Source organism: Staurois parvus, unplaced genomic scaffold, assembly GCF_062004578.1.
Source record: "Staurois parvus isolate SC_StPar_1 unplaced genomic scaffold, SC_StPar_1.0 ptg000295l, whole genome shotgun sequence".
In the NCBI taxonomy this organism is placed as follows: domain Eukaryota; kingdom Metazoa; phylum Chordata; class Amphibia; order Anura; family Ranidae; genus Staurois; species Staurois parvus.
Window position 1 is genome coordinate 45,094 of NW_028318091.1, and position 19,635 is coordinate 64,728.

The 19,635-nt window shown below is 42.4% G+C and overlaps 1 protein-coding gene across 2 annotated transcripts in view; it reads left to right on the forward strand.

Annotated features, from left to right (window-relative positions):
* The window catches only part of RTN4 (reticulon 4), a 77,227-nt gene that overhangs the window by 9,428 nt on the left and 48,164 nt on the right, over nt 1-19,635 (forward strand). The window contains exon 1 of one of the 2 annotated variants that reach the window (XM_089682708.1): nt 9,325-9,483. The exons of the other annotated variant lie outside the window; for it this stretch is intronic. Coding sequence (XP_089538834.1) covers nt 9,450-9,483 — 34 coding nt within the window. The 5' untranslated portion in view covers nt 9,325-9,449. Of the gene's footprint in view, nt 1-9,324; nt 9,484-19,635 lie in introns of those variants that run through there. 2 annotated transcript variants of the gene reach the window in all.

Consider the following 19,635-nt stretch of genomic DNA (forward strand, 5'->3'; position numbering starts at 1 on the left):
ACGAGCGTCTGGACGGAACCGGCGGGAAATTCAAATACTGAAAAATACAGACCTGTGCTCAGAGGCTTTCATTGCTGCCGGTGCCAGATGGCACTTTGACTTTCTGTTCTTGAGAACTTGCTGGGCACTGTACTGTTCATGCACTAACTGACCGCATTTACTTTAGCGGATTGCCCTTAGATCAGTGTATAGATGCAATGTCATGTGGGTCTGTCACCTAGAACAGTGAAGTGTCCAAACTGCGGGCTATGCATTGGTTTGCTAAAGTGGTGGGAAGGGGATGTGGGGGGATTGGGGTGGAGGTGGGATTATCTCCGTATCACTTTGAAGTCCTAGGGAAAATTAAATAAACTTGTTTAAATCTCTAATAGCAGGTGCTACCCTCTAGTTCAGAGCCTTTTGTGAGTACCTTGGAAGTTCCTGAAGCCAAGTGCGCTCATGGTGCAAAGGTTGACTTCAATCTAAGCTCTCACTCCTCACCATCTCAGTTTAGTCCCACTGTCAATACAGTGTTGCAGAGGGAATTCCTCCATCCACCTAAAATGTGTGGATGGAGGAATCCATTACTTTTTTTTGGGGAAAAAAAAGTAATCTATGACCAGCCTTAAGCCAAGGACTGGCCAAGATTAGATCCATCTATGGGCAGGCTGATTGTATCTAATTTGATCCATTGATTTAGGTACAGCCAAGCCTGATGGATTATTTTACATGCAATTGCTGCCAACGTCTATAGTGGAGAGAACACAGTAGTGCTGTGGAAGGGATTTCCCCCATCAACTCTGACTGTACTGATGAGAGTACGTCTTTCTTTCCACCAGTGGTTGAAGGAAAGAAATTTGCATAATCTATGGCCTGCTGTAGGCTGATGTATAGATCTAGCTTGGCCTGTCCCAGCTGTAGCTTTTAGTGGGGGGTTAAGTTTTTTGCCTAACTTAGTCAACTTCAACTCTAGCAATTCTCAAGTTGAACATTCAGTGTTGAAGAGCAGAGAGGATCTGGCAGGATACATTGGCATGTTGATAATTTGGAGACTTTTGTGACTGCGATGACTGGAGAAGGGATAAAATGCAAGAAGCTGTTGGATTCAGTATAGTGCAGCTTGCCTTTCCCAATGTAGATGGTTGTGCCTTTGTGTCTTCTATTTTCAGTCGGGTCCCCAGGGAGGACAGTTGTTTCCCTTGCCGTAAGCCCAAGATGTTCCTCTGATGACTGGCTCTATAAACAAGGGCCTGTGTTTTGTTGTCAGGGAGCCCAGTATAAAGTCACATGCTGTCTTTTCTAATGCTGAATGTTAAAGCGCTGGTGTGAGAAGTGCTTTCCGTGGTGGAATTTGTCACACTGTACTGTCACTTGTTCTCTTAGACACTCCATCTCTATTCATGTAGCATGGCAGAATTATATTGATGGGTTCCAGCAAGACCAAGCAAATTATACGTTCATATTTTAAATTCTAAAAAATTTGTACAATTTGCTATGCGAGTTCTTTGTTTTGTATAAAACAAATTCCCAAATAATTGGGGTTTCCATCTATATAGATATAGAGAAAGTTGTTATTTAACTGTCCTTCCCCCCCCCCCCCCCCCCCCCAATGTTGAGTGGTCAGCCCCCCTAGAAACCTTGCTCCACCATGTACAGTAATTTAGCGAGAAGGCAAGTTTAGTTCTGCTTTAATGGTCTGGGACCTGTTCTGGCCTCTCCTCCGTGGAGCATTTCCGTTTTGGCCAGAGTGATCCTCTCTAGAAGTTGCTTGCTCTGAGAAGGGAGAGGTGGGCTCGCTCAGGACGATGTCCTATCCGTTTGATTCTTCTCTGCTTCAGGGTTCTGGATAGGATGGTAGGCTCCTTCAGGCAGTTTTCTTGCCCAGTTTCAAGTCCAGCATGCATAGGAGTCAGTTGTCCCAGCACACAGGGGTTGTGCTGATGTGACTAGGCTTAGGTGACCAGGGGCGGACTGACAACTCATGGGGCCTCCGGGCAATAGGGGATCATGGGGCCCCTGTGTCCTTGCCCAAACTCAAAAAAGCCTATGAAAAAGGTACCAGGGGCATCTCATGGAGCCCCCTACTGACCCCGGGCCCGAGTTTCCAAATGGTCAGTCTGCCCCTGGGTGATACAGAGATGACACAAATCCTCCTACATAAGTGGTACCTTTCTGTCGTCTTCTCTACATCTGTTCAAAGTGCTTAATGTATAAAGCTTGTCTGAGTGTTTTACAAAAGAGGGCGGAGAGCTGAAATTGTGCTCTGCAGAGCTCATTGAGGAGAGCTCTGAGAGCTGATTGGAGGGAAGGGACACAACACCCTCCACACAGCTCACAGAAACAGACTCGAGGCTGTCAAATCTGCTGGAGCTCCCTCACCTGTCACCATGCTGATTAGCAGAGGAACGAGGCAGCAGACAGAAATGACACTTGGTGCTCTTAATTGAGACAAACACACACTACAGAGGGATATGCTTTGTTCGTATTTCATATCTGAGGTTTACAACCGCTTTAATGTGTATTATTTTTTTGTTTTAACTAGAGATTCACTGATACCGAGTATTTTCACAAGTACTCATAAAAATACTCCTGACACTTTGCGGTGCAATTTGTGTTAATGGACGCAAATTGCACCACAAAGATTAGCATGCGATTTGAACAGGAATGTGATTCCTGTCCAAATCACATGCGGTTTCCCCACTGCTCCTGTGTGAACCCAAGCTTGTGCTAGCCTGAGTTCACACAGGAGCCGTGCGGGAAACCTCCCTGCACCAATCCCAGCTGTGGGGATTCAAACAGCCAAAGTCACATCCAAGGCACACCCATCCAACGTTGCACCAAAGTCGCAATGGAATTGCACGACGTTGGCATTGCACAAGTGTGACTAGAGCCTAATGGATAATGGTTTCCTTTTTGTAGCAGAGTCAAAAGATGTTCAATTTACTCCGTGTAACAGGTTAACGGTCTCATAATGGCGCCATCCATCCAGTGCGCCATCCATCCAGTGCGCCATCCATCCCCATCCATCCAGTGCGCTGTTATTCAGAAACTCCCACACCTAAAATGTTCTCTATCGTTTAATAAAAGTTCGAACGCCTGTTTAAATTTAGTTTTTTTTCTCTTCCTTTGAGCTGCAGTGTGCATAAGCCCTTAGTACCATATTTAGTTTTTGAAGCTTTTAGTTCATGTTATTGAAATGAAATCAGTTTTGTATTTGGCCCCTGAACCTCAGTGTGAGCCCGATCACCATCCCTATACTGCCATCTGCTGTCTACTATAAGGAACTGCTTTTTTTTTTTTTGCTTTTTTTCTCCTTCCACCCCCCTAACTTTCAAGATTTACTTAGGATTTCTGTAAAGCCTGCCTCTTACTAATTCAGGGCTGCAAAATCATCAGCTTCCAGTAAGATTTCCTGTCCATTTTATTTTATTGCTTAGAAACTAAACTTTCTCCGAACACGTTTTGAGGATAAATTTGGGGTTGCCATTGCTGACCATTTTCAACAAAAGCAAGTAGCCTTGTGATACAATTACTCTTGGACTTCTGCACTGTTTGTCATGGATTTGGAATGAGTGCACGATAGGGGTAAAGTCCAAAGTTCTTTTCCAAGGTCGGTGTATATTTTTTCCTATTTTATGACCCTGCTGAGAATCCATTGAAGTCCAGAATAGAGAAACACTGTTACACTGCCCTCTAGTGGTTTCTGTATAGGAATACATATAGAGAACTACAGTTTACCATGAGGTTCACTAGATCCATTGGATGTAGACTTGCATGCTAGTGTTTGCGTTCCTATATAGGACTTCACGCACACAGCTGTACAGCACGCAGAGGCTGCATTATCACTCTCAGGATCTGCGGGTGCCGAGTGATTGTATTGAGCAGCTAAACGCATGTATGCTCCAGAGTTTGTGTTCAGAACAGATTTCCTTGTGGGTGTTTTTACACAACACCTGGTGTGTAACTGCATACATCTGCATCTTCTAATTCATCTCTATGGACAGCTGTGGGTCCCTGGAGACGCTCGCTCTGTAAAGCCGTGTGTATGAAGCCCTAGGACAAGTATCACTAAATGGCGGACCGCGGTCTGGATCCGAACTGCCACAGTCCCACCATTTAGAAGCCACTTCTTCACCACTGCTGTCAGAGTGGACAGGTAGGCAGAACAGTTCTAGACAGAGTGAGAGGCAGGACAGATCTGGATGGAGGGCGGGAGCTGCTGGAGTTAACTTTTCATGCTAACCACAGGTGATTGGTTGCTAGGATGTACGGCAGCCCTAGCAACCAATCGCCTGCTGGTTAACTTGATATGTTAACACCGGCAGCTACTGCCCTCCATCCAGATCTGTCCTGCCTCCCGCTCTCTGCACTGTGTACTTGAGTAAGGTAAGAGAGTGAAGGTGTAGAGCTGCAGGGGGGCTGTAATGTGAATGGGGGAGCTGAACTGACATGGGCTCTGATGTGAAAAGGGGGGGACGGGGACGCAGAGCTGCAAGGTCTGCATTATGAAGGGGGAAGACAGAGGACACCACTGTGGGGGTGTGATGTGAAGTGGGGGGGGGGGGGGAGGGAGCTGTGATGTAAAGGGGGTCAGGGGATACCACTTTTTCTTATATTATTGTAAATTTTTATTCAAGACCAAAGCCCATTTTTTTCAGAACATGGTTACAACCAGGGGCGGACTGACCATTTGGAAACTCGGGCACTGCCCGAGTGCCCGGGGTCAGTAGGGGGCCCCATGAGATGCCCCTGGTACCTTTTTCATAGGCTTTTTTGAGTTTGGGCAAGGACACAGGGGCCCCATGATCCCCTATTGCCCGGGGGCCCCAGGAGGTGTCAGTCCACCCCTGGTTACAACAACACTTTAGGTGTGAACGTTGTGGTAAAAGAAATCCACTAACGATATAAAAGTGAACAAAAACTAAAAAATCTTTAGACCGCATGGTAAACTTACAGTTTGAAAACACAAGACAACATAAACCTGCACATTGTTGGGTTACAGTAATTGTCAGAGGTGTGGTAAGTAAAGAGGTATCTGAGCTATATAAGGGGGGGGAGCGGAAGGATTTCTACCAAAGAGAGTGATCCCATGGTTCCCAAATAGATCTGAATAGTCACCCACTAGGGCTGTAAGATATTCCATTCTCTGATTTCAGAGATCGCTCTTAAAAGATGAGTTAGTGTGGGGACATCGACTGATTTCCAGAGCCGTTGTATTACCGTCTAGCAGCCGTCAGAATATGTAGAGGATACCACTTTGAAGAGGAAACTGTGATGTAAAAGGGGAACGAGGACATTGATGTAAGAAAGGGTTTATGATAGAAGAGGGGGGGGGGGCTGTGATGTGAAGGATCCGAGTCATCACACAAGCATGCAATTCGGATCTGGAAGGAAATTTTACTGATCGGACCTCCATCAATTCTAATCCAATACCCCTTCCCTAGGAAGTTGATTTATTCTTTTAATTAAATAGAATCTGTCAGTTATCATTTCATCCATGGCTGGGGCACAGCTGTTGCCTGACTTCTGGATGTTACTTGGAGGTCATATCACTCTGTATCCGGCTGTAGAATTCTCCTGTCCTGGTCCTAGCACGGCTTCTAAAAGTTGGGTCATGGAAGCCTCCAGTGAAATGGTGACTCAGAGAACGGCTATATTGGGTCCCATTAAACCCACTGCAGCTGCTCCAGTATAGGTTTATTTTCTGGATTGTGGATCGCCTTAAAAAATCAAAGACACAAATATGTAATGGGGAATCCCATGAACAAATATGTAATTGGGAATCTTGGGGAGTCCAAGGCACTAAAGCCACATATTGATAAAAATATTTCCCAACATTTCAGGTTGGTTTAAAAAATTAAATATAAATGTGATTATGCCATTTGCAACCTCTTGCACCGTGTTCTATGACTGGAATTGTGCTGCTCGAATCTGGTTGCTGTTGGTAACAAATCATTTTCAGTAAATTCTCATAACTTTCATAATTGAATCTTATGTCAACATATTGCTGATATTTTATTTAGCCAGCATGGCAGGATAGGTGTTTGCATACTTACTGTTCTCTAGAAGCTGCTAAATAATCTGGATATATTTAGTATTCGTATTCTAACCTGGATTTATGAAATGTCATATCTGCTCAGATTTAATATTTTAGTTTTGGATGATGTCCGTATGTTGACTCGCCTGTCACTTTCTAAGGATGACTGTGCACAACCTGACAAAAGCAAGCGGTTTGATCTTGTGACCGTTGGGCTGTCAGATTGTGGTAACAAGTAGTTCCTGTCAATATAAATATTTGCTAATGCTGGTAGAAAATTTGAGCCTTGTGGGATAATCTCTTTGGGACCAGTAATAAAGTTTGATTGATTTATTTTCCCATGGAGAAAAGTTTTCACCCTTTCTCAATCTTTTTAACCACGAGGAACCCTTGAAATAACTTTCAGGTCTCAGGGAACATCTGCCAAGTATAATTACATCTATAGCTCACAAGACATTGGTGAGAACAGTAACATATGCATAGAAGAATAAAGAAAATAATTGGATGCCAATCTATTGTGTATTTAAAGAGGTTGTAAAGTTAATTTTTTTTTTTTTTTTTTACTAAAACAATCATGGTACAAATGAAGAAAATATAGATGCCGCGCTCTATCAAGACCTATTACCTGTATATAGTATAAGAACTGTATTTGGATTAAATTTCTAATAGCTGCATGATCTCTTATGTGTAACCATACATGATTGTAATGCCAATCAATACCCAAACCTGTGTTAATGAATAAATGAATTAGAAAAATATATATCAAAATTGGTGATATAAAAGAAAAAAAAAATGTAAAAAAAATAAATAAGTCTGTGCAAAATTATTCAAATTTGTGTCCTTCGATGATTAAATAAATAATCCAATTAATAAATTGAAAAATATGGAAAATGAATAAAAGGTAAAAATTCAATAAATATTGTGCAAAAACACAAAACTAACTTGGTGCAGAGTTCAGCAAGGATGAAATATCTGTGCGCTCTCCTTCCAATCAGCCTGAGGTGATGCAGGTGAAGGTTGCAGATAGAGGGCTACTATGTAAGCCTGAACGGTCATGTGGATCTCTCCCTCCTCAGATCTTTCCTTGAGCCCTGTAAGCATTCCTCATACGGATCATGTAAATAGAGAAAAGTGCTTTATCGTTGATAAAAATAAACACTTTAATTTGTGCTCATTATGCACTCACATTGATTAAAAACAATCTACACTTTGTATAATAGCCGCTTAAAGCGGTGAAGACCAGCCTCTCGGGTGTGCTCACATACACTACCAGTGCTCGCCGTGTAAGCATGCGTGGTGATGTCACTGCCCCTCCCCAACGCGTATCTCCACAGGGATTCGTGGCTTCGTCCGGGGGATGTAGTATTACGTTCCTGTTCTGGGCAATGGTATTGAACAATGCCACCCTGAACCCCCTCTTCTGGGGTCCCCCGCCGGTGCTCTTAGTTCTGCTTGTGCCACCACTGCATGCAGATTTTTTTTTTCCTGCACAGGAATGTGGTAAAATGCATTGGACTCCAGCACAGTGAAAAAAAGCATCTGGAACGCATCCAGAAACGCATCAAACATGCAGCAGAGCGTGTTTAAGAATTGTGCATTGGGAAACGCATTCAGAACAGATCTGGAGTGCGTTTGTTTTGTGGTTTGAACTGGCCATAAGGGTTTAATTCTACTTTACTGCATTTAGTCAATTAAATAATCTTGCAGGCTTCTATAGATGACAACTACACATCTATTAAATCACCCCAGTGCTAAATAAAATGCATACTATAACCAAAAACTATTTTATTTTTTTCCAAAATAAGTAGCCGCTAATGCAGCCAAACTTTCTCATATCAGGAATGGCTTATAAATGCAGTGATAAGTGCAGCGCTACATTATAAGTTACAAAATTGTAAATCACAAAAATATTTTACAATTTTGTAATTTATTATATTGTAGTGCTGCAATTTATAAGCTACTTTACTGCATTGCTGTCCCATCCTGCACTCTACTGGCTTAGCAATCAATTGAGGGCTGTCTTTTCTTGTATAACTACAAGCCCTGCTTGTCAAATATACAAAATGCAGCCAGACTGAGGCAGGCAGATAAATAGAAAGTTAAACTGCACCTGAAGAGTAAGGTGGGTTATATTCAACCAGCGGGTTGAAAGGAAAAAATGGCTGATTTTCCCCCATCCATACACTCTGTGGGGGAATCGCTAGCGATGTGCTATTGTGTTCTGATGGTGAGGAGACTTCTCCGTCATCAGAAAACAATGATCAGTGTTGCTATAGCCCAGTGGGCACTTGATTGTTTGGAAAAACCGGACAGGGTGGTTGTACAGAACTCTGATATAGATATACGGATCAAAATTCAGCCGGTCCCTGCTGAACTACCTGAATTTTGTTCCAGGTTTGGCTGGCTTAACTCCACTTTTGTTGAGGGGAAAACAAACCAATCCCCTCTGGATGATCTATGCACATTAGAAGGCTTCACAAACTTTGTTGCAGATTTCCTACATGTTCTTGCTCTGGAGAAAAAGCCATTTGGCTGTTATTATGTGTGCGTGCAAAATTGTGTGTATAAAATATATATATATATATATATATATATATATACACACAAATTAAAAAAAATTAAAAATATACATACATACATACACATAAAAAAATATATATACATACACACACATAAAAAAATGATCTCTCTCTCTCTCTCTCTCTCTCTCTCTCTCTCTCTCTCTCTCTCTCTCTCTCTCTCTCTCTCTCTCTCTCTCTCTCTCTCTCTCTCTCTCTCTCTCTCTCTCTCTCTCTCTCTCTCTCTCTCAAAATATATATACACACACACAAAAAAAAATATAAATATATACACACAAAAATATATGTGTGTGTGTGTATATATACACACACATAAAAATCTATATATACATACACAAAAAAAAAAATATATATATACACACACACTAAAAAAAATATATATATATATTTTTTTTTTATACATACATACATACATACATACATACATACATAAAAATGTGTGTGCGCAAAAACTGCTCTAGCAGTGGAAAGGCTAAAGCACCTTTTCCAATATTTGACTGTTGTAACTCCTCCAGTCTGTCTCTACATTTAAATAGCAGACTGAATAGCAATGACTTTTGTTCCTCAAGAATCCTGTTGCTTTCCTGTAGCATCTGCAGCTTAGTGAGGGTTTTCCATCACCCTGGGTTGCAGCAGACTTCAGTAATAAGATTTGATCAGCAGCCTCCTGTTTACATCACCCTGCTGCACGCCCATGTGGCAGTCAGGTGACCCTTGAGCAGTGGAGCAGAGGGTGAGCCGTCTGCTAGCCAGTCCACAGTTCACAGCTGAGGCTTGCAGGCATCTTCTGCACTTGCTAAGGGTATGCTGCAATTCTGATCCTGCCAGAAAGGAGGTCAGATCACTGGTCAGAGATGGCATGTCAGCTGGGAAACTGGAAACAAATAGGTATTTTTTTTACTTTATTTTCTACTTTTTAATTGTATTTATTTTTTTTTTTTCCATGATGCGGGAGAGCTCAGCAACTTCACGGCACAGCAGCCGCCCCTAATGAAGGGTTTAGCCTAATGTGTTAATCAGCTTCTGTGTTGAGCATTGTCCATGCTTTTAGTCTCTTGGTAACCAACAATAATGTCTGTTGTATTTGCAGGGAGTTCAGTGTTGTGTAGTTCGTTCTGCATGACTATTGAGAGTGGTTTTGTAGAGGACATCTCTTTATAGATTTGGTGGTTTGGTGACCAGAATGGTTGTATTGGGTTAAATATTTGTTCAGCAGAACGAACCATGAGAATGCAAGATTTTTGATATGGGGAGGGTGGTTCATTGGCACGTAGGAGGGGAGCAGGAAATGATCCAGGGTAGCGTGTTTCTTACTGGCATCACTCCCCCTGATTACTTGGCAGACGGGGGCTGTCATGTGGTCATTGTGTTCTGATATTTGAAGGTATCTATCTTGTTCAAAATGAGCCACCCTCTTTAACTGTCGTCTGTTGTGCGAATGTCCAAGTACAGCGCAATCTATCATTTCATATCTCTTGTTTTGGGTTCTAAGTTTTCTTCTCAAATCTTTTTAATCAAAGTGTTTTAAGAAAAGCGCCACACCCCAAAACTCCAAAGAAGCAAATTCCCAACTCAAAAAATCAAATAAATTTTTTGCTTAAATAAATAAAAGGAATGCACTAATTAAATAAATAATACAAAGTAAATATGAAAATTATAAAGAATAAAAAATTATGAAAAAAAGTGTCCATAAATAATGTTCAAAAAAGTCTTTCAAATAATGTCCACACTGTGTTGAAACCACCACCAAAAAAAGTTTTTTTAAATCGCTCACCAGAGCTCAAAACTGAACGAATAATTGGACTAACAAACACTTTTTGCTCTGGGCAATATATAACAATCCGATTTCTTAGATGCAATGCTGTGTAAATAAACGAACGAATCTTCCTCAGATGAAAAGCCACCATTCAAGGATATAGGCAATTTCCAGGAATAAATCTCACGACTCTTTCATATATTTCCATACCATAGGAACCATGTTTAAAGGTAAGAGAAAAGAATCATGGTGCAGCAAGTTTTATAAATGTAACAAACTTTTTAATGAACGAATAAAACTCACAAGTCGGGTGTCTCCACCGACACCAGTGTTACAAGCATGTGTTTAGGCAACAGTGCACGAACGTATCTTCGTTTGCCATCCGCCCTGTGAGGACGTCGGTGACGAAACGCGTAGGATGTGGCCTACTGGATGCCGACGTCTGAGACACTCTTTGGATGTGAGAGCAGGGGATCCAGGGCAAACGAAGATACGTTCGTGCACTGTTGCCTAAACACATGCTTGTAACACTGGTGTCGGTGGAGACACCCGACTTGGGAGTTTTATTCGTTCATTAAAAAGTTTGTTACATTTATAAAACTTGCTGCACCATGATTCTTTTCTCTTACCTTTAAACATGGTTCCTATGGTATGGAAATATATGAAAGAGTCGTGAGATTTATTCCTGGAAATTGCCTATATCCTTGAATGGTGGCTTTTCATCTGAGGAAGATTAGTTCATTTATTTACACAGCATTGCATCTAAGAATCGGATTGTTCTATATTGCCCAGAGCAAAAAGTGTTTTAGTCCAATTATTCATTCAGTTTTGAGCTCTGGTGAGTGATTTAAAAAAAAATTTTTTGGTGGTGGTTTCAACACAGTGTGGACATTGTTTGAAAGACTTTTTTGAACATTATTTATGGACACTTTTTTTTTCATAATTTTTTCTTCTTTATAATTTTTCATATTTACTTTGTATTTATTTAATTAGCGCATTCCTTTTATTTGTTTAAGCAAATCTTTTTAATGTTCGTTTTTGAAGGCCCCCATAGATATTAGAGGGTGGTGAGACATGTGGGTTCTATCTAACCGCCTTTAGGAATTTATGCTGGTGGCCAGGTCTCATGGTTGGTCGTGTTCTGCAATCGTTCTTGAAGGGCTCATGGAGGGAGGTGCACTATCCGTACCAGCGCATGTATAGCTTATTTCCACATTCAGGTCTCTGCTGATGGTATGTGGTGGGGACGGTATGTCTTGGTCTCCTTGTATTCCTCTAATATGGCTGAACACTGGGAGAATTCATCCTAATAAGTGGCCAATAAGTAACATTTATTGAATAATCACAAAGGAGGACACAAACTGCACTGCATGACAAGCACTTGTTGCAAAATACAATTTAAGATCGCATCTTTACAGAGCATTAAGATGGCCATAGGCAGTTTGATTTTCTTTACAGCATTCACAGGTTGCTGGAAAGAAAATTAGTGTTGATGGTGGAATCCCTCTTGCAGAGGCATTGTGTTCTTCACGCCGGGAGAACACCGTGATTACTGCAATAATTTCATGTAAAACCTGGCAGAATGGTTGGATCCAAGTTGATCGATCAACTTTGGTACAACCAAGCAGGGGCGGACTGACAACTCATAGGGCCCCCAGGCAATAGGGGATCATGGGGCCCCTGTGTCCTCACCAACACCCGAAAAAGCCAATGAAAGGTACCAGGGGCATCTCATGGGGCTGCTACTGACCCCGGGCCCTCGGGCAGTGCTTGCGTGTTCGAATGGTCAGTCCGCCCCTGCAACCAAGCTGCCCATACATGTCTTGAATCTTGGCAGGTCCCTCTGAACCGGCTGAGATTCAAACAGTCTATGGTCATATGTGTAAAGAACATAAGGAACATTCGTTGTACAAAAGGCCTCCCAATAAACTATAGTTCCCAAGTAAACACTTCCAAAAGAGATAGAAGAGCCTAAGTGTGTTGGAAACATAAGCAAAGATTGAGGCAGGGAACAACCATTAGACAACTGGATGAAGGCCACTGGATAGGTCTCCAAGGATGGGGGCAGGCTATCACACTCCTAATGAAAGGCTGTGTAATACCCCAGATACCACGCCTCCTTCATCCATCTAATTACCCTGGGTATCTGTCCAGGCCTACCAGATCTTGTCGAATTTGCTTGAGCAATTCCTGCCCTCGTAGGTTAGTCTATATAAAGGAAAGACTCCGGTTTATGGTAGCCTTCCAGCTGGCCAGGGTAGCAGGGGTGGCTCATTTACAACAAAGTAGAATTTCCCTGTAAGCATAGTACATAGAAAATAAATTGCCATATCTGCCTTTGTAGATCTACCTTTCCCAACAACACATACGTCATTAATGATTCTCACGACATAATCTCAAAGTTCAGAGAGGGGTAGGCCCACATGGCCACCTTTTTAAACTCTGAGTCCACCTTTCTTACCATGTTACACCCATATTTATGGTGTAGCACGGTACCAAACCTCCCCCACACCCACTGCACTAGTAGTCCATTCACACTTCTTCCTGCAGTCCTGCAACTGAAGCTCTGTACTGTACCTTCGTTTGGACCAGCGGCAGCAGAAAGTTTTGCAAACGGTAGACTTCTTGGTTGTAAACCACAGACATGAAGTATGAAAGTATCTCCCAATATGTTGTGTACTCGTCTCAATTAAGTGCACGTAGTGTCTTTTTTTTTTTTTTTTTTTTTTTTTCCCCCCTGCTGCTTTGTTCCTCTATCAGCATGAATCACTTCTGGCAAGTTTTCCTGACACCAAGAGAAAAATGGTGACATGGGAGGCACCTCCAGCAGATTGACAGCCTCCGCTTTGTTCCTGTGCTATATATGAAAGGGGGGGGGTGTCCCTGTCCTCCAATCAGCTTTCAGAGTTCTCCTCCCTGAGCTCTGCAGAGTAACTTCAGCTTTTTTTTACAGCTCTGCAAGCTTTATAAATTCAGCACTTTCAGTAGGTGTAGAGAGAAGACTGTAGATAAACAGGTACAACCTATTTAGGTGCATTTGTTTAATCTCTATCACCTGAGGCCAGTCAATTCACTGGGTATATGTAAGGGTTTACAAACACTTTGGTACACACCAAACCTTTCTAAGCAAACATGATGCGCAGATCTGTTTGATTGCATCATCACTTCTGGGCCCGTCACAACACGACCTTTGTTGTTGACTTGGCCAATGTTTAGATACAAGCACACAAGACCGGCATAGTTCTTTTTCTATGGGGAATTGGGGGGAATGAATCGTATGTAAGAAAAGTTGCATGCAGTAGCACATTTTCTATGGTACACTGCGGCTCTGGGATTAGTTCCTAATGGAACCTCCTATTTATGGTCCCATTCTCACTGGTCTGTTTTCTTGCAGTAAATCACATATGTAATATTCATTCCAAATAAAACTCCCATTCTTTCCTATATGGCTAGTTCACATCTACAATTTAAAGGATAGGTTCTCCTTTTGAACATGTTGCACTTGTATTTATTTATTATTTCAGGTACTTCTATAGCGCCATCAATTTACGCAGCGCTTTACATATATATATTGTACATTCACATCAGTCCCTAACCCTTAAGGCGCGTCCAATCTAAGGTCCCGAACTCCCATTCATACATACACATACTAGGGCCAATTTAGACAGGAACCAATTCACCTACCAGCATGTCTTTGGAGTGTGGGAGGAAACCGAAGTACCCGGAGGAAACCCACGCATGCATAGGGAGAACATGCAAACTCCAGGCAGGTGGTGGGGATTCGAACCAACGACACTAGTACTGCCGGGCGGAAGTGCTAACCATTTAGCCACTGTGCTGCCCATTTAGGGTGTATTATGTTCAATCAGAACCCCCCCTTCACTTTGACAGTAGGTAGGGGTCCCTCTTCCCCACAACCGATGTCACGTTTGAAATCAGTGTGGCTGTACAGAGCTACACCCACGTCACTTATGCACAAGGATCTGTGACAGACGGGCTTGTAGTTTTCAATGGACTGCCAGCATGTTGATCGTAACACTCAGTTAATTCACACTTCCTACAACTCTGAAACTGACTCAGTCGATCCTGAATACGGCTGCCAGACTCATTCACCTTACTAACCGCTCCATCTCCACCACCCCCCTCTGCCAATCCCTCCACTGGCTTCTGATTGCGCAACGGATCAAATTCAAAATCCTAACACTGACGTACAAAGCCGTCCACCATACTGCCCCGAACTACATCACTGACCTAATATCCAAGTACCACTCAGCACGCACACTCCGCTCCTCACAAGACCTCCTTCTTTCTAGTTCCCTGGTCTCCTCCTCCCATGTCCGCCTCCAGGACTTCTCCAGGGTGTCACCCATCCTCTGGAACTCCCTGCCCCAACCCATCAGATTATCACCTACTCTCCTTTAGGCGCACCCTGAAAACCCATCTCTTCAGGGAAGCCTACCCCACCCCCTGCTAACCTGCCGACCTCCTCCACTCTTCCTACCACTCCATCCCCCACAGCTATCTCCTCCTGTGCCACCATCCCCTCCCTCCTAGATTGTAAGCTCCAAGGAGCAGGGCCCTCGATCCCCTCATGTTTTGCATTGTATTGGTATTGTTCTGTCACATGTTCTGTCCCCCTTTGTAATGTACAGCGCTGAGTGAACCATTGGCGCTTTATAAATACTGTATAATAATAATAATACTGACTTTTCAGCTGTAGGCAGTGTCTGCAGGAGTCTTTTGTACTGATCGGGGGTGCAGCGGTCTGCAGGCTGCTGTGAAAAATAATAAATTCACATTTTTTTAACTGCCAAAATATGTGCATTTATTTTTTTCAGAAAGGTGGACCTAAACCGGACAAATTGCGATCCATGCTTGTACAAAACCAGCCTGCTGGATGTCTCCCGAATGATTATATATAGCCAGCAGAACTGATCATTGTATTCTGTCGGTGGGGAAGGCTTCCACCATCCACATCGAACGGCTATAGTTGTGATCCCAGATTCAAGTAATATAAACTTTTAGGATTTTTCCAAGCTTGAGTCATTCATTACGAAAGATTGCGTTGCTTTACTACCAGGCAAAGGTCAAGGACTCTTGATTTACCTGGTGTGTTGTGCTCTGGTCCACTGATAATCTTATCAAGTCATCTACAGCTGAATAGCATTGCGTGATTGTCATTATGGCAATCCCTTAAGCCGAGTACACACCATCAGAAATCCCGTACAAAATACCACGTTCAAAGAGATCATATGATCTGATCGTTGGTACACAACTTTCATCCGAAATTATTCGAAGGGACAAGCAGGAAAATGTTTCTAGTACGATCTGGTATCGTATTTTCGTTTTTAATCAGCACAGTTTTTGTCCGTAAATACAATTACATTACATCACTTCCAAATTTTTTATTCTGTCGAATTTTTATGACTTCAGTAACCTATTCGTTTTCGATATGCAACTACAATGCAAAAGGCTTGGCCATACACGAGCCTTTTTTTATTTTTCCCCGTTCAACCAGCAGGTTGAATTAATGAGAGAACATGACTCAATTCCAGCACCCATACATTCGAGGTGGGTGGGGGAATCCCTCCCACTGGGTTATTGTATGCTTTACAGTGGGAAGATTTTTTTTTTTCCTGTCATCAGACTACACTCCTCAGCACTGATGGTGAGAATTTTCCAACAGTCTGGTTGTACATAAGTCATTCGATAGATTGACTTTTGTACAACCAAGCCTGCCCATACATGGATTTAAATTTGGCTGGTCTCTGCTGAACTGTCTGAATTTCGATCTATGTATGGCTGGCTTAACTGAAACAATGGTGGATAGTCACTGTAGCCATAGGACCTGGTCTCTTCTAGGGGTAAAGAGGTTGTGAAATGCCATATTATTAAAATGCCTGGTCTACTAGAGCGTACCTTTTTTTTATTTTATACCACTGTGTTTAGTTCCATCAGCTTGGGCTTTTGAATGATTAGTCCCTTAGGCCATACAGGATGGTCTACTGACCTGCCTGGATCTTGTGATGAGCCAATGGCTTTGAGACACTCAGACAAAGGTTAGAGGTTCTATTCCTGCCTGACTGCTATGGTTTCCTCCTGAGATAACCTTGCCTGCTCCATAGACTAAACACAATAGGTTGCCAAAGGCAGCTATTGTTTTCTTGGATGGGCTAGTTGGATTGTGCCTGTGCATCTGGCCGTCTACGGGCCATCTACTTGAACATGCATTAAGAGCTGAAACCAGTGCAAAATTATTTAACCACTGAAAAAGACAGTTCTGAAGGTTTGTTCAGAATGTAAATTAAGTTTGTTTCGAAGATACCGATCAAGAGCCCTCTCTTTGAAATATATGTGCCTTGACTACCATGCGGTCTTTATGGTGCCTTACATTGGGTCTGGATGGTTCCCCATTGGGGAGTTGGTCCTTCTATTTTAAGATTGTGTTCAAGACCATGGGCTGGTCACTGAATGTGCCTGAATTTTCCACCCGCGAGGCAGTGGCTTCATTTCGGTTTACTTTTTCTATGGGCAACATGCACATGCTAGGAATTCCAGTCTACCCTACTGGTCGATATTACTCGATTAAAGATTAGGAGTGGGTTCCAGTGTACTGATTCTGTCACATGGACTCCTGAAGGATTTCCGAAATGCGTTGAGTCCACATGTGAACGTTAATCGGAATCTTTGCATGTTGTGAACCCCTATGTGGAGAATAATTTTTAATGTGTAATAGATCTTTATTGGGATATAATGTTGTTTTACGGTACTCTCTTCTGTAGGTCCACATAAAGTCCATGACTACATACTCTGTTTATTGTTGTACAGTTCTGATGGTAATGAGCCTTTTCACCCTGGTGTGCTTAATAGCTGTTTTTTTTTTTTTGTTTTTTTTTTTTTGTGTTTTTTTTTTTTTTTGTTTTTTTGCACTGTACACTGCAACTCAGGCTAGTAAAGTGAAGCACTTGTAGTTCCAGCCTTCACTTGGGGTCCTAATGCAGAATTGAGGCTCTTCATACTCTCAAAACTACATCATCTACCAACATGTCCAACTGAATATCCCAGATGGCCTGACAGGAGTCCTTCATGTCACTGTTTGTGTCTGTGGACTGATGTGCAGTGAAATGACCACTCCCATAATAAGCCCCTTTTTATGGCCCACCATAGGCCACTCCCATAATAAGCGCCTTTTTTATGGCCCACCATAACCCATGCTTCAGTTCAGGAATCCTGGGAAATTGTGTTCTGGTAAATGTCTGTCTTTTGGTGCACTTCCTTCTCTAAGCCTTATAGTCACTGTTTGGTAGAGAATATATTATTTTAAAAGATGTATATAGCGCCAACCGTTTGTTCAGCGCTTTACAATATGATGATAGACAGTACAGTTCGATACGGGAGGAATCCAAGAGCCCTGCTCATTTTAATTTAAAATCTAAGAGGCAGGGTCAAAGGATAAAAAAGGGAATTGTGGAGGATTGGCTGATGGTGTCAAATAAAAGTACACTTTGGTGGAGGCAGGATAGGCTTTCCTAACAAGAAGGGTTTTCAGGGATCGCCTAAAAATGGATAGAATAGGCGATAGTTGGACAGATTGGGGTAGGGCGTTCCATAGGATGTGGGAGGCTCTGGTGAAGTCCTGGAGGTGACCAGGGAGCCAGAGAGCAGGAAATATTGGGCAATCTGGTTGGTATTTTGAGGCTAGGATAAGGATTGTAGCTGGGGCTGAGTTTTGTATGGCATTGCAAGTAGTTTGTATTTTGAATTTAATTAGTTGGGTGAGTGGAAGCCAGTGGAGGGATTGACAGAGGTAGCAGACACTGAACGGTTGGTAGGGTGGATGAGTCTGGCAGCAGCATTCATGATTGACTGTACATGGAATAGCCTATGAAGAGGGAGTTGCAGTAGTCGAGGTGAGATAACAGAGTTGGCTAGAAGCTCTGTAGAGTCATGGGTTAGGAAGGGGTGTGTTTTGGAGATGTTGCGGTGGCAAGCTTTGGACAATTATTGGATATGGGGCCGAAAGGAGAGTTACTACCACCTAGCACCCTGGCATGAAGGGATGGGCTAATAGTTGTGCCATCGATCTTGACAGAGAAGTCCGGAGAAGGGGCACGTGGGGGAGGAAATATGAGCTCACTTTTGGATAGGTTGAGTTTGAAGAAGTGGTTTGCCATTCAAGCTGATTTTTCTTTTTAGTAATGTGTGAGCTCAGGGGTAGAGCGATGGATATGAGTGTCATCGGCATAGAAGTGGTATTCAAAGCCATGGGAAGCTATCTTGCATGGCCCTGGGCTGTAAAAGATGACACTTTTTTCTGTAACCATGACAGAGGGAAACACAGGATCCAGACATTTCTCTGAAATGGGCTATAGATTATAAAGACTGTTCTCTGAACAAGTTAGGTTTGTTTTGCCTTTTCAGTAAAGCTGTGGATGCATCGATCCAGCATTATGGACTGTTATCAGGTGTAGATTTGAGATCTATTTGCTCACAAAGGCATGAAGTTTGCTCAAGTCCTGAGGTAGTGCTCTGTGCTCCTAGTGCTGTTAATATCTATCTATCTATCTATCTATCTATCTATCTATCTATCTATCTATCTATCTATCTATCTATCTATCTATCTATCTATCCTAGTTCTGGATATATATTTATGGGCTGGAATGCTATCAGAGCCATTAGAAATGAATGGCCTCATGCGTGTTTGCACATTTTTTTTCTTTTTTCATTGTTTGAAAACGTATATAATTTGTGTGCTAAAGTGACAACAGCAAAAAACCCACAAGATGCATGACCAAATGCTGCTGGGAATGCACTTTCTAATTGCAGCGGTATAGACCGCCTAAGGCTGGCCATACATTATACAATTATCTGCAGATTTTTGGTTTAGATTTACCAAAAACCATATAATAGGAGGACAAACCTAAACAACACTTTCAGTTGTATCCAATTAGGCAGGCCCTTGCACTACATAGTTGAAGGTAAATCTAAAGGAAATTGGGCAGAAAATCTGCAGATAATTGTATAATGTATGGCCAGCCTAAGACTGGCCTTATTTTGACCATTATTTTTTTTTTTTTTTTTTGGGTTCAGCTAGTGGGTTTAATGAAAAATGTTCTGATTTCCCCCATCTACACGTTCGAGGTGGATGGAAGAATTATTCCCACTGTGCCATTTTTGTTCTGATGGCGGGGGGACTTCCCCACCATCAGAACACACTGATCAGTGTTGCCTGCTGTAGCCTGTGACTCTGATCATTTGGGGAAAAACCCGGCAGGCTGGGTATA